The sequence below is a fragment of the Neovison vison genome, chromosome 5 (assembly GCF_020171115.1).
Source record: "Neovison vison isolate M4711 chromosome 5, ASM_NN_V1, whole genome shotgun sequence".
Taxonomy (NCBI): domain Eukaryota; kingdom Metazoa; phylum Chordata; class Mammalia; order Carnivora; family Mustelidae; genus Neogale; species Neogale vison.
The window spans coordinates 26,682,969-26,697,174 of NC_058095.1; the positions used below are offsets into that span (position 1 = coordinate 26,682,969).

Sequence of the window (14,206 nt, forward strand, 5' to 3'; positions counted from 1 at the left end):
CCCCGCCGCCTCCCGCCTTTGGGCGCCCGGGAGGAGGCAGCAAGGGCAGTGCCCGCGCAAAGCCTCCTGGGAAAGGGCTGGCCTGCCAATCCCTATACTCACCGCGCCGCATCCCCGGAGAAGACGGCGCTTTCTGGGGACTCTACATCTTGATGCTACCCAAGCCTGATTCAGTATTCACAAGAGGCTTTGAGGGAACGTGAGACCTCTTTCGCCGGATGCCTGAGCGGACTTTGCTCCCGCAGTTTCTTTGACTTGCTCGTTGTGGCGAATCTGCCGTTGCGGCACAGTGGCTAGGCGCGCAGAGCCCTAACGTGAGGCTTGCGGAATCTGCTGGGGGAAGAAGAACGCGAGGGTTTCTACGGCCGCTGCAATCATGGCGGCAGCTGCGCCCAGCGCCGGGGGCTCCGCGCCTGAGGCGCCGGGTTCCGCCGAAGCCCCGCTGCAGTACAGCCTTCTTCTGCAATACCTAGTGGGCGACAAGCGTCAGCCCCGGGTCCTGGAGCCCAGTAGCCTGGGCGGGATCCCGAGCCCGATCAAGAGTGAGGAACAGAAAATGATCGAGAAGGCGATGGAAAGCTGTGCCTTCAAGGCAGCGCTGGCCTGCGTGGGAGGTGAGGCAAGACTGGGGGTGGGGGGCGTTGGGAGGCTGAGGGCTTGGACGGCAGCGAGGAGCCTGTGGACCTCGATCTCGACTGCACCCCTGCCTCGATGCGTGAACTCGAGTAACCCTTCTCTAGGCCCTGAGGTTAATTTCCGCCTCTGGAAATTGGATCAGAAAGTCGGTACTGTATGGGTCGGGGCCTGGAGGTTGGTTATAAAATGGTCGACTTCATTCATTCATTGATTCACTTTTAAATAAGCATTCTTTTATTTTTTTTATTTATTTTTTATTTTTTTAAATAAGCATTCTTTTAAACAAATTGTTACAAGTAACCATCACGTGCTCGGTGGCGAGGCAGGGTAAGAGACCAGAGCCTGGTTCTCATGAAGATAAAATTTTAATATATACAGAAGCAGGAGTGTTGAGAAGGAGCCTGGCAGGAAGGTGGGACACAGGGGACAGCAGATGCAAACGTCTGACGGGAACTGGCTTCAGGTTTGAAAAACAAATGTCAGTGTGGCCAGTATGATCAGATGGTGGTGAACATAGGGGGTTAAGTCTGGAGCACCCCCTGCTCCCCCTTTTTAAACCTTTGAAGGTTTAAATGTTTGAATGTAGGGTGTCCGTCTTGTAAAGAGGTTGGCCACATTTGCAGATGAATTGAAATCTTAATATGAATGAAAGACCATCAAGAAACAAATAATATGGTGAGTGCAGATGTGTAGTAGAAAGGAAAGGGGATTTTTTGGTTTGGGGAAGGCTACAGGAGGTGAGACTGCCCCTGTATCTTGAAGGATTGAGAGAATGGGGGTAGCCCTTTAAAATTGGGGGTGGAGTTGGGGATTTGGGCTTTTTGCCTTTAGGCATTAGGGCAGTAATTGGTGCACGTGATGATCCAGCATGGAGTGTAGTGAGGGAAAGAAAAGTCTGTGGATAGGGAGATGGTATAGGGAATTGGCTAAACTGAACCTCGGTGAGGCCTGGGCTGGGTCTTTGTTCATCATTATGCCTGACACTAATAAGTCGCTTAGATATTTGTTGAAATGATGAATAAGTATTTGTAATGCTCCAGAGTGGAAGCGGTAAAGGTCCTAGACTAGGATACTTGTGAACATAGGTTTGTAGGAGGGGAGCAAATCAGCTGTCAGAAATGCCCTTGAAGTTTGGAGCAGGAGTGACTGAAAAGAAGGAGCCATAAGTAAGAAAGTCTGGAGGGAAGGTGCCATGATTTCATTAAACATATATTGACCTTGAGGTGATGAGAGGACATGTAAATGGAAATGTCCAGCAGGCTCAGGAAGTTGGGGACAGCAGTGTGTGGTTTGCCTTTTGGTAGCTTTGTGAACTTATGGAAGTTACTTAACCTCCCTGAGCCTCAGCCGCTTCAGCTACAGAATGGAGACATTAATAGTATCAACAGTATAGGACTATAGTGAAAAATAAAAGAAGCTGTGCCTGTAAAGCATCAGTAACTGGCGCATGGTACTGCTCACTAAATGACTTGTCAATGTCACCATCGTCAAGGGAGTGATTTGCAAAGTTGATAGCTGAATGTATGAGTATAGACAGAGAGAAGAAGGTTAAAGATTGAATCTTTAGGAATGTCAGAAAATGAGAGGCCAAAAAAAAAAGGAAGAGAAAAAGAAAATCAAAGGAGGCTGGGGTACCTGGGTGGCTCAGTCGGTTGAGCATCTGCCTTTATCTTGGGTCATGATCCCAGGGTTCTGGAATCAAGCCCAGCATTGGGCTCCCTGCTCAGCAGGCAGCCTGCTTCTCCCTGTCCTCCTATGCTTGTGCTCCCTATCGCTGTCTGTGTCTTTCTCTCAAATAAATAAATGAAATCTTCAAAAAAAAAGAAAGAAGAAGGAAGAAATCCAAAGGAAGATAGAGAAGCTGTCAGCAAGACAGTTCCTGGCTTGTGTGATGTGGAAACCAGGTAACTGGAGGGTCTGAGTGTTAAGGTGGAGTTGGAGGGGTAGATAGGGGTGTCCTATTTGCTGGTGGCCATCCAAAATGTGCTATTCGGGTATGATGGCCTCCTTACAGTACCCCAGAAAACATGCCAAAGAAAAAATCTTCATTTCTGTGTTTATTTTTAGGATTTGTCTTGGGAGGTGCCTTTGGGGTGTTCACTGCCGGCATTGATACCAATGTGGGCTTTGACCCTAAGGATCCTTACCGTACGCCGACAGCAAAAGAAGTTCTTAAAGACATGGGACAGAGAGGAATGTCCTACGCCAAAAATTTTGCCATTGTGGGCGCCATGTTTTCTTGCACTGAGTGTTTGGTAGAATCTGTAAGTGTCTCTGCCTTCTGAAAAAGCCTTGCCTGTACCATCTTACGAATTCCTTTTTTTTTTTTTTTTTTTAAGTTTTTATTTATTTGACAGAGAGGGAGAATAAGCAGGGGAAGAGACAGGCAGAGGGAGAGGGAGAAGCAAGCTCCCTGTTGAGCAGGCAGCCGGATGCAGGGCTCCATCCCAGGACCCCAGGATCATGACCTGAGCTGAAGGCAGAGGCTTTAACCCCCTGAGCCACCCCCCCATCTTATTACTTCTAACGAGAAATGTTCATTAGAAAGCAGATCAGATATGTCTGATACTTGGTAGATTGGATTTTCATTAGATAGCCCCTAAGGTAAACTTTTGGGGCATTTATTGCCTTTATTTAGGCTTGCATTATTTTTTACTTCTTTTTTTAGGCTAGAAGTTGGTTAATTATTTTATTTTGTAAGTTTTTAAAAATTCTAGTTAGAGTACAGTGTAATACTAGTTTCAGGTGTACAATATTGTGATCCCACACTTTCATACAATACCCCGTGATCATCACAAGTGCCCTCCTTAATCCCCATCACCTATTTCACCCATCCCCCCACCCACCTCCCTTCTGGTCACCATCGATTTGTTCGCTATAGTTAAGAGTCTGTTGCTTGGTTTGCCCTTCTCTGTCTCTCTTTTTTCCCTTTGCCCATTTCTTTTGTTAATTAAATTCCACATGAATGAAGTCCTATGGTATTTGTTTTTCTGTGACTGAATTATTTTGCTTAGCATAATACTCCTAGCTCCATCCATGATGTCTCAGATGGCAAGATTTCATTCTTTTTTATGGCCTGAGTAATATCCCTGTGTGTGTATACATCTTTATCATATCTTTATCCATTCGTCAATAGATGGAAAGTTGGGCCGTTTTCATAATTTTGGCTATTGTAGATAATGCTGCTATAAACATTATGATGCATGTATCCCTCTGAATTGGTATATTTGTTTTCTTTGGGTAAATACCTAGCAGTGTGATTGCTGGATTGTATGGTAGAGTTCTTCTTCTTCTTCTTTTTTTTTTTTTTTAAGATTTTATTTATTTAACAGACAGAGATCACAAGTAGGCTGAGAGGCAGGCAGAGAGAGAGTGGAGGATGCAGGCTCCCTGCTGAGGAGAGAGCCCGATGTGGGGCTTGATCCCGGAATCCTGGGATCATGACCTGAGCTGAAGGCAGAGGCTTTAACCCACTGAGCCACCCAGGTGCCCCCCCCCTTTTTTTAAGACTATTTTTAAGTAATTGCTATACCCAACATGGGGGTCAAACTCCTAACCCTGAGCTCAAGAGACACACTCTATGACTGAGCTAGCCAGGTGCCCCCAGGAGTTCTATTTTTAACTTTCTGAGGAACCTCCATACTGTCTTCCAGAGTGATTGTACCAGTTCATATTCCCACCAGCAGTGCAATGGGGTTCCTCTTTCTCCATGTCCTCGCCGACACCTGTTGTTTATTGTGTTTTTAGCCATTCTGACAGGCGTGAGGTGGTAGCTCATTTAGTTTTGATTTGCGCTTCCCTGGTGCTGAGTGACGTCGTGCATGTTTTCATGCGTCTGTTCCAAGTTGGTGAGTGATTTTGACCTTGAGACTTACTGGGGAACCAGAGAAGAGATCTGGATTACTTCTCAAGTGGCACACTTGGTTTCAGCACTCTGGTGCCACCTGCAGGAAGCCCCCATGAACACATTGAAATTTTAGGAACTATATTTTGGAAAGCAAAAAGGATTAGGTTTCCTTTGGGGAGGGACTGAATTAGCCAGCTAGAAACCCTGTGTTTTTTTTCCCTTAATCATCTTGTGTGGCTTGTTTCTTTGGCTCTAAACTGCACTTCTCCGCCCACAGTACCGGGGAAAATCAGACTGGAAGAACAGTGTCATTAGTGGCTGCATCACTGGAGGAGCCATTGGTTTCAGAGGTTAGTAAACAACTCTCGCATGGTTTTCTTTGTGGCCTTGGACAGCGTGCCGTAGTTGACGTTTCCAAACACATGAGTGTTCCAGGGACAGCTCGAGGCATATGTGGACACTTGATACTCTTCTAAGTAAATCACTTTTACTTCCACATTAACATAATTTTGGAAACTTCTAGTATTTAGATCGGGGTTTTTCATCATTGGCATCGTTCGTGGGCATTGTGGACCACATAAATCTTTGCTGGAGGGATGTTCAGCAGTTTCCCTGGCCGCTTACCCACTAGAAGCTGATGGCATCCCTTCGTTGCGACAATTTAGAGTGTCTCTAGACACTGGCAAATTCCCCCAGGGGACGGAATCACCCATGGCTGAGAACCACAGAAAGATCTAGATTTTAGAAAAAAGAACTGCCCTCACATTGAAATGGTGGGAAGAGCTTCCTCCCAGTAAGGAATTCCAGAAGTGTATTGATCTGTAGGTTAGGACAGAAGCACGGCTAGGTCTCGTTCAGCCCCGGAGAGCCCACTGATCCAAATGGCAGGCGCTGTTGAACTCTCAGGTCCGTGCATTTCAAGTAGTTTAGATAAATATATTTTTTTAAATACTATACAATTGTCAGTGTAAGTTCTGTGGTAATGTCTTTCTGCAGTTAAGGATTCTTAGACTTCTACCCCCTGAAAGCCCGATAGGAGTATTCTGGAAGTGTCCGGTTATCAACAGATAACAACAAAGAAAACAGTTCTCTACACTTCTGTCAGTGTGCCCATCAGGAGTTGGTTTGGAGGGGGGCACCTGGGTGGCTCAGTCGGTTGAGTGTGTCTGCCTTTGGCTCAGGTCGTGATTCCGGGGTTCTGGGATTTAACTCCACATCAGGCTCCCTGCTCGGTGGGGAGCCTGCTTCTCCCCCTGCCTCTCTCCCTGCTTGTGCTTTCTTTCCCTCTCTCTCTCAAATAAAAATAAATAAAAAAATTAAAAAAAAAAAAAAAAAAGGTGCGGTTTGGGGTGTCAGTGACCTGACTCTCCTCCTGGTGGCCATTGCTGGGCCACTCTCCCTCTGCCATGCCCTGATTTACCCAAAGCAAAGAGCCTGTATTCTCCTCCTCAGAGAGACAGGATGATTTGCTGTCATTAAAAGCTGCTTCTCCTCGGACAGGCACTTGTGATTTATAGAGTAACTTTTCCTTTGGTCTTCCCATCGCTCAGCTCTGTCAGGGACATTGAGAAGCTCAGCTCCCTCCAGGACTGCTTTGATCACCTTCCCAGGAATTTATTTCATAAACAAATCAGGGTTAACAGGCCATATGCTTTCACTTGCTTCCAAGGGCTGGTTCTCTTAACCAGTTTCCTGCCTGTGAGGGGCTATTTCGTGAAACTGGAAATCATCATCTTTTGGAATGAGAAAAGTTGAATGTACGGCTAGATAAAGCCCACTGGTGTAGACTGTGGACACGGCATCCTAGAAGTCTTACACATCCCGTGGCTCGGCTGACTGACTTAGAAGCTTGACACAGGCGTCCCTGTCGCCATGGCCAGGCAGACTTCTGAAGGCAGCCTGGCTCGGTGTCTGTCCCCGCAGGTAACGTCATTTCTGTTTACTTCACAGCGGGCTTAAAGGCCGGCCTCCTCGGGTGTGGCGGTTTCGCTGCTTTCTCTGCTGCCATTGATTATTACCTCCGGTGAGAGAGCCTGCCTCCAGGGAAGGGCATTGCCAGCCCAGCATCGGAGCTGCTCCGTGGGGGCCGCGCTCTGTCCACTGCAGGGCACTCGCTTCAGTGACCGCAGACGTTTCCCCTTAGACCGCTGGTCTCATGAGGGAGCCACCTGCCTGCCGCCTGCCTCCGCCTCTAAGGAGCCACATGCTCTGTTCCCGGGGTGGTCAGTGTGCTGTGCCAGCCTCTCTCTGAGGCAGATCAGCAGTGTGCTGACTGGTGGGAATTAAGCTCCCCAAAGGTTCTGTCCTGCTCATAGCTGGCCTACAGGCGGCTCGGGGCGGTGGGACCAGAGGGTACTGAACTCGTACCAGCAGGCTCACCTACTTTGGAACTCCGCGCAGTCAGCCATGTCACATGGCAGGGCAGAGGAAATTTACACCATCTGACCCATTATGTCATTTTGTGGTCTGTTGTCTTTGCTTAAAAAAATTAGATTACAGTTTAAAAGGTTGGTTAGTTTTGGCGGGGGAAGGGAACAGTGACAGAGTAAGTGTTCAGAGCCGCCCCAGGAGCCAGTGGTCCTGTCCCCCCTCTTCCACTTCCCATTACGAACAATAAAGGCCGTTCATGCCATAAAATAAATGAATCCGTAAAGGGTTGGCTGATTTTTATTTTCAGATTCCACGAGTCCCAAAAGTGGTACCAGGTGGCCCAGAGACTGGACATCTGGAGGGAGAGTGAGAAAGCTCCTGCAAAGTGTGGGAATGTTCAGTTCTCGGCGTGTGCAGAGTAGCGTTCCTCTGACACCGTTCCTTCAGCCAGGACCTGCCTTGCAAGCAGCCCAGCCGGGCCATGTCCCGGGATACGTTGAAATTCCATGCATAGGCCCCGGCCTCTTCTAAAAACCCTTCTGTGGGCTGGCTGATGGGAATGCCTGCGGTCCTGGCCACACTGGTTTTAGGCTCTGACCGCTGGACCAGGCCCAGCTCAAGGACACGGCGTGCGGAATCCTGCTGTTGTCCTCCTGGTGGGTCCCTGAGCAGCGGCTGGTGAAGATCAGACAGTGGTGAGGGGCTGTACTCCACTATCCTTGGTCTGTGGTATCGGGGTTTTTTGTTTGTGTTTTTTAACATATTAGTGGTTTTTTTTTTTGTTTTTTTTTTTTGTTTTTTTTTAATTTGAACTAGGGACCTTTTTCTGACAGCAGAGGCTCAGCCTAATTGTGTGCCTCAGCGCAAAAAAAATAGGCTTTAATGGTTGGGATCTGCTGTGAGCAGTCCTTCATTCTGGTCCTGTGGTAAGGACACGAAGGGGATGAGCTCAGGCTCTCTCCTGGGGCCAGAGGACAGGCTTGTGGGGCTGCATGATTCCAGCAGCCTGCAGTGAGCGGCGATGGCTCCTGTTCTCTGCTGTATGCTGACTCCTTCACCATTTTTTGCATTCTCCCCCTTTTTCTGCAGTCTTCTAGTTTATGCCCCCTTAACCAGAATTCAGACGTGGCTGAGATGGTCAGATGTCCCAGGTGTGTATGTATGTGACTGATAATGTCAAAGTCAGCCAGTTACACCTCCCTCTGGCCACGCCTGCCACCACCTCTGCAATGAATGTGAGCTAAGCTCGCTCGGGGCTTACATCCTTCTGTGGTGAATTCTAAGTAATATCCAGCCCCGTCTCACAGGTATGAGGCTTCGTTGCTCCCAGCTCAGCTGGAGTATCCTCAGAGGTCTGGGAACAAAGCTAGGAGTGTTTCCTATACTGTCCCTAAATAAGTCACCTGTAAGCACCTTTAGAGCATGGGTAGATGCTCCTGCCTGGCAACTGTCAAAGTACCTGGATGCCTGGCATCTTCCAGTAGGCAGCCTAGCAAGGAGGGTCGAATATGCCCAGCGAGTACCAGGAATGCTGCCTGTATGACTGCCTTGGAGCAGATGAGCCCTGGGGCTGTCCGTAGCCATCACTTCAATAAGCCAAGCATTGTCCACACTGGCTATTCAATCAAGAAAGGAGATGAATAGTTTCCTGTTTTAGATGGCTAAGGAGTCAGTATGAGCTCATAAACCAAACACCAATTTTCAGAGACATCTGGTCCTGATCTCCAGAATAAACATAGTGTCCAATGGCTTAGACTGGTGGGAACCCGTATTAACCCCACTGATTCTCCTGAAGGGAGGCTGTGCCCCCTAGGGGATCCAGCCTCTCCAACTGTCAGGCTAGGCCAAAAGGCTGCCCCAAAGACGCCCACTTCCAAGAAAAATATAGGGAAGAGTTTGCATAAAATAAGAAGCCTCCACTTTGAGCACTTTCTCCCATTTCTCGAAGGGATGCTGATGACCAGGTCTTGGTGGTACCTTTGTCCTTCATGAAAGGAAATCTGGCTGGTGCCTGACCTGGAGGCCACTGTGAACCACAAGGAGGGGGCTAACCACCCCCCAAACTGCCACAGTCCCCACAGAGTGAAGGGAAGCTCAGGGGAAGTTAACTAGGTGCATAGATTCCTGGAAACACATGTGGATGCAGCTGGAAGAGTTAAATATTTAGATTGGTGGTCTTCCCTGGACTACTGAGTATACAAATGTCCACACCACAGGGCTGAGTTGTGTGCAAATATTGGGGCTTTGCATTTTTTTTTTTTTATTAACATTTTCCTCTCACGTGGTTTACATCAATTTATAATAATCTACATAAGTTGAAACAGAACATAGACAAAAAAAAAATATATCCTTACCAACTTATTAAACTCATATTAATAAAGGTTCCCATCCTACCTGTATCAGCAAAAACTGGCAGCCCACAGCCATTGCCAGCAGGGACAGGCATCCCGGCACTCCCGTGGCCTGTCTGCTGGGCTCCTGTTGGCACAGCCTGCCCTGCTGGGCACAGGGGCCAGGGGTGCTGGGCTGCACAGTCCCTGACTCTTGGGAGAACCCATGGATGGGCTCCTTCCTTGATGCAGCTTAGTCCTTGCCTGGTACCTGCCCTTCCCCACCCTGGGGGTAGAATTTATAAATATTCTGAGGCTTTTGCATTTCTCAGCCCCTCCAGCCTTCCTCCTTAAGCAAGCTTGGGGGCTGCGGTAGCTACCTGATTCCGAGAAGCAAGCCCCTCATTTGGGGGAAGTGGGAGGCACCCATTTGGGGCTATAACTAGCTGTAGCTGGGCCTCCAGGTCACTCCCATCAATGGCTCTGGAAGCAAGATGCCACACACCAACTCCCGAGTGCTGGGCACAGACTCCAGGGAGGATCACACGCTGGGATGTTTGACCCAAGTGGTGTTCTTTCTCCACCTCCTGTCCCAGGGCGCGGGGCTCCTTGCTAAGCCGCTCACAGGCAGCTACGTGATCAGGATTGGTTCCCTCCTCTTAGGCATTTCTTTCCTCTGATGTGCACAGAATGTGTACCGTTCTGCCCAAGACTGGGCCACAGGTGTAAACACAAGAAAGGACCCCGTGTCTCATGAGCCAATGCTATGGCTTCAGGGCCAGCAAACCATTCTTTAAAACATAGCCCTGAGCACAAGCTAAAGGAGCTGTTCTAATTCTGAGGCCCTAGAGTCTGCTCTCTGCCACCTAGGAGAGCCAGAAAGCCATGTGCCCAAGCCCCCGCCACCCGGGAGTGTTTGTTCTCCTGGGCCAACTGCCCTGTGTTGGCAGCTACTGCTCAGAGGGGAGGAAACTGCACTGGGAGGATCCTTCTCATTCCGTTCCGGTATGGAGAAGTGGGGCTTAGCACTGGGACTAGAACCTGCCAATCCTCTACTCCAGAGCAGAGTGTAGACAATGAACATCCCTAGCAAAACCCAGCCCCTAAGAGAGGCAGGTGCCTGTGACTCCCCAACCTCTAGAGTTTCCTAGAGCTCCCACAAAGGCCACATCTGGAAGCTGCAGGTGGGGAGGCAGCACCATGGGCGCCGGTCTCTGCCAGGCCCCAGAGCATACATGGCCGTGGGGGCCGCCCTGTGGCAGTGCGTGGTTGCGGAGGACTGTACAGTCTAAGGCAAAGGCACCGCAGGGTAGGCGAGGTGCCAGGAAGGGCTGCCTCCTAGACGGAGCCTGCCTGTTTCTGGACACCTGCTTCAGCCATATTCGCTGCCATCCAAGAGACCTGGCTCCCCTAACAAAGCCACTCTAATGTTTTGCTGCTGAGAGCCACTTCCCCCCAAATCCGGGCCCCCAGTGCTCCGTGGCACTCCTTGGAATGTTCCACCTGTCCCGTTTGCTCAGTGGCCCGACTCTCCTGCCTCCCCTGATTCCTGACCCTCTGGCTCTCTTGATACCAGGTCACTTGTAAGTCTTGCCACTGAAAGGAAATAGAACACCAGGAGAGAAGGAACTGAAAAGCAGAAGAAACAGTCAAAGATGCCTCACTAGGAGGCGGGAGATCTAACAGATAAACCCCAGAAATGGAGATTGTCAGGTGGAAATTGCAAAGATCGGCTCTCTAGCTCTGTGCTAAGCTGAGGACTCGTGTGCAGCTGTCTCCCTGTCCAACATTTGCACAGGCAGCAAGGCCAAGCAGGTGTGCTTCCACAGGCGGAGGACGGAGTTGGGGGTGGGGGGAGGCCCGGGAGGGGAGGCAGCAAGCACAGCCTTGGGCGGACCACTGCTGCCACCACTGCTCAGGGCTGCCTCAAGTTTCAGAGTGATGGAGTGAAAACCAAGGCTGCACATGCATGTGGGCAGGCTGGGAGGAAGGGGAGGGTGGAGGCAAACCGAGGGGACGCTGCCCGGAGACTGCAATCTGGGAGCAGAGCCAGGAGAGGATAAGCTGGCCGGAGTTACACAGCGCAAAATAAAAGCCCTTGGACTGGACTGGACTGTTGGCGGGGGCGGGGGGAGAAGAAAGTGCTGGAGGAAATGAAAGAACAAAGCAGGCAGTCCGTATGCCCGTACTGGGTCGGTCACTACCATTTCTGCATGACAAATAGACAGGAAACAATCCCCCAAAGGCATGGGCAGGAGACACAACTAGAGGGACAGAGGGCAGGGCCCGGGGCGCGCGGTGAGGCTGGGGGCTGGGACAGCTGGCTTTGTACAAGGTGGCACGGAAGATGCAAGTATTCCAGTTCTTGGAAATCTGCGTCCCTTGGAGTCTATAGAGTGCTGCGTGTGGGAGTTTTCTGTTGGAGTCTTTCAAGTCTGTGTTGGGTCCCCTGGCCAGAGAAGCTGGCCTGGGCTGCCCCCCCACCCCGCAGCAGCTCCCACCTTGGGCTACACGTCGGTGGAGAAGTACAGTGTGTTCCGCTTCAATTCTGCGAAGGAAATGGGGGGGTGCTGCAGGTAGTAGAGGAGGACCTGGACCTGTGAGGGGACAGGGAAGACTCAGCAGGGCTCCCTGGCCTCTTGGCCCTCCTCCAACTGGGCGAGAACTAGCAGTCCCGGGGATGGGGTCCCCTCTGTGCCACCCCCTCCCTGCTCTCAGGCCATCTCAGGCTGCTTTGCCTCCCCCCTCTACCCCCGGCAGCCTGGGTGTGTGTGCCAGTGAGCATCAGTAAAGGACACCGCAGGGTGGAGGACTGGGCAGCCTGGGGCCGCTTCCCCAACCTCCATCGACTGGCTCCAGAGGTTGGCTTTGGGTGGGCGGGCCCTGCCTCCAGACTGGACTCTGACCCAGATCTTGTAGGGACAGATTTCAGAGAAGCTTCCTCACCCTGGAAGCAATCTTAGAGCTTCCACAGGGGAGGACAAGGCTCCCAGAGGTCTCCTGGGCCCCTGAGCTTGCTGTCCAAGACTGCGGCACTCCTAGGATTGCAGTCGGTGCCAGGACATGTGTTCTTTGGGCCCCTGGTCTAGGCTCACGCCTTTTGTTTTGGACATGGAGGCAGGACTGTCCGGAGCCCTGTCTCCCTGGTGACATCCTACTGACCGTCCACCCAGCCGCTCAGCAGGGATGGGCTGGGCTGGGAGACTCCGAGCTGTTCTCTCTCTGACCCTGTGGGGAAGCCCACTGCACAACGCGACCAGCCACAGGCCCGGACCCTGCCGCTGGTACCTGTGCCATGACATCATGGGACCAGATGTCTGCGGCCGACGTGAGGTGTGCTTTGCTCTCCACTTCCGAGGGTCTCAGTAACGTGGGGCCAAACACAGTAGCCAGGTTGTGAAGGGACATTTTGTTGATGGGTTCCTTCTCAGCAACCCTGGAAAGGGGGGGAAGGGAGGGGGAAAAAGAAGTCATTTCTCAGCAGCCATTCAGAGCTCCAGATGCTTGGCCTTAACTATAAGAACTCCTGGAAAGATTCCCAGAAGGTAGGTACTAGCCTCTCTCTCCTCAGAGGGTAGAGACCTCTTGGTAGGGAGGGACTAAGCCAAAGGACCAAGTCTCCAGCTATGTCCCAGGATGTTCCTCTATTAAATAGATTCCTAGCTCCCAGGGCCATCCCTTGACGGTAAATAGCCAAAGTCAGAAGGACCTATTCCCAACTCCTTCCCCTTGAGGATGATGTCATTCCTAACTCAAGAACTTTCCCTGCAGGAGCTTCTGCTCATCACAGCCTTATGGGAAGGTCATTATCATCACCACCGTACAGACGAAGACACCAAAGGATAGAGGTGTGACATGGTTTGCCTGAGGTCACATCGCTAGCCAGTGACAGAGCTGGGATCTGACCCCACGCAGTCTGCCTCCAGAGTCCGTGCTCCCCCCGGGTCAGCCAAGCTGCCCCAAGTGGCCTGGAGTGGGGGGTGCAGGGAGTCTAATGGGGTGGCAGGGGAGGGGGCCGGAGATCCAGTAGCAATCCTTTAGTATGTGTTCTGCCGAAGCGAGCACTCCAGTAGCAATCCTTAACTAGACCTAAGGCTCCGCCTGCTGTGCTGACGCAGGACGACCCTAACCCCAGATGGAGCCTGGGGGCTATTCTCCCGTACTTTTCCAGAAGGGTCTTCTTCCCAGGACCCCAGAGTTACCTCCCTGTGGATCTTTCTCAGCTTCTCTTGTGTAATAGGCTACATGCTCAGTAGGTACTTCCCCTGAGTGACAGCAGGGGCTGCCATCTGTGGCTGGCGTCCAGGCGGACCCAGTACCACCCAACATGTCACAGAGGCCCTGGGCCTTCCTCAGGCCTAGGAAATGTTTCTGGGGTTGAGAGCGCTCACCCCGAGCAGCACCCCCCACTCCCAACTACACGGACGTGCATGCTGACTGTGCTGGAGACGGGCAGACATTGCCATGCCAGGAGGCAGCTTGGAGCTGGCCAAGCCCCCCTCCACACACACACACACACGCACACACACATGCACACACACACACGCACACCAGCCAGGGGCCCAGATGTGGGAACAGACTGTGCCCAGTTCCCAGGGTGGAAAACCTAATGAATTTTCCCCTCCCACTCCTCCTCTGTGTGTCCTCCCCACAGTGCTCGCCAAACTATGGGAACCGGTTGGGGCTTCAGTTCTGGCCAAACCAGAGGGAAAAAATCTCATGATGGGAAAAACAAGACAGCAGCCCCAGGCATTTCCAGGTCTCCACTGGCCCTCCAGAGCTGGCCTGGCTGAGCCACAGCCAGGAGCCCGGGCCCGACGGTGAGAACCTGGCTCCGGGAGGAGCGGGCCCACCACGTGGCCCCCAAATTGGGGCTCCTGGGTGGCAAGTGGATTGAAGGGACACCAGGAAAGTTTTCCTCCCCATTTGTACCCGGACCGGTGCTGGGGCTCAAAAGCGAGTGACGAGGACCCTGAAAGGACTGGTTTCAGTTCTGAGCTTGGCTGCAGGCATTGGCTTGAGC

General features: G+C 51.4%; 2 protein-coding genes across 6 annotated transcripts in view; one reads left to right on the plus strand and one right to left on the minus strand.

Annotated features, from left to right (window-relative positions):
* Nucleotides 1-94: 94 nt before the first annotated feature.
* On the plus strand, nt 95-13,950 carry TIMM22 (translocase of inner mitochondrial membrane 22). Of its 2 annotated transcripts, XM_044248216.1 has the most exons (5): nt 95-614; nt 2,704-2,900; nt 4,761-4,833; nt 12,955-13,031; nt 13,838-13,950. In XM_044248216.1, the coding sequence occupies exons 1-5, from the start codon at nt 377-379 to the stop codon at nt 13,904-13,906; spliced, it is 654 nt and encodes a 217-aa protein (XP_044104151.1). In that variant the 5' UTR covers nt 95-376; the 3' UTR covers nt 13,907-13,950. The 2 variants fall into 2 exon arrangements, with proteins under 2 accessions (XP_044104151.1, XP_044104152.1); XM_044248217.1 differs by lacking the exons at nt 12,955-13,031; nt 13,838-13,950 and adding an exon at nt 6,434-7,128 and having other exon boundaries at nt 99-614.
* ABR (ABR activator of RhoGEF and GTPase) overlaps nt 7,133-14,206 on the minus strand; it is a 177,701-nt gene continuing 170,627 nt past the window's right edge. For 3 of the 4 annotated variants that reach the window (XM_044248211.1, XM_044248214.1, XM_044248215.1), the window contains 2 exons: nt 12,472-12,619; nt 9,073-11,780 (listed from right to left, as the gene is read on the minus strand). In XM_044248211.1, the coding sequence (XP_044104146.1) occupies nt 11,691-11,780; nt 12,472-12,619 (238 nt within the window). In that variant the 3' untranslated portion in view covers nt 9,073-11,690. Of the gene's footprint in view, nt 7,529-9,072; nt 11,781-12,471; nt 12,620-14,206 lie in introns of those variants that run through there. The other variant, XM_044248212.1, reaches the window with a different exon arrangement.

Bases quoted from the DNA above. Each gene is read 5' to 3' on its own strand.
- TIMM22 (XM_044248216.1), top strand. From the start codon at position 377: ATGGCGGCAGCTGCGCCCAGCGCCGGGGGCTCCGCGCCTGAGGCGCCG. The intron at 2,901-4,760 runs GTAAGTGTCTCT...CTCCGCCCACAG, and splicing joins CTGAGTGTTTGGTAGAATCT to TACCGGGGAAAATCAGACTG. The intron at 13,032-13,837 runs GTGTGACATGGT...TCCTCCCCACAG, and splicing joins GAAGACACCAAAGGATAGAG to TGCTCGCCAAACTATGGGAA.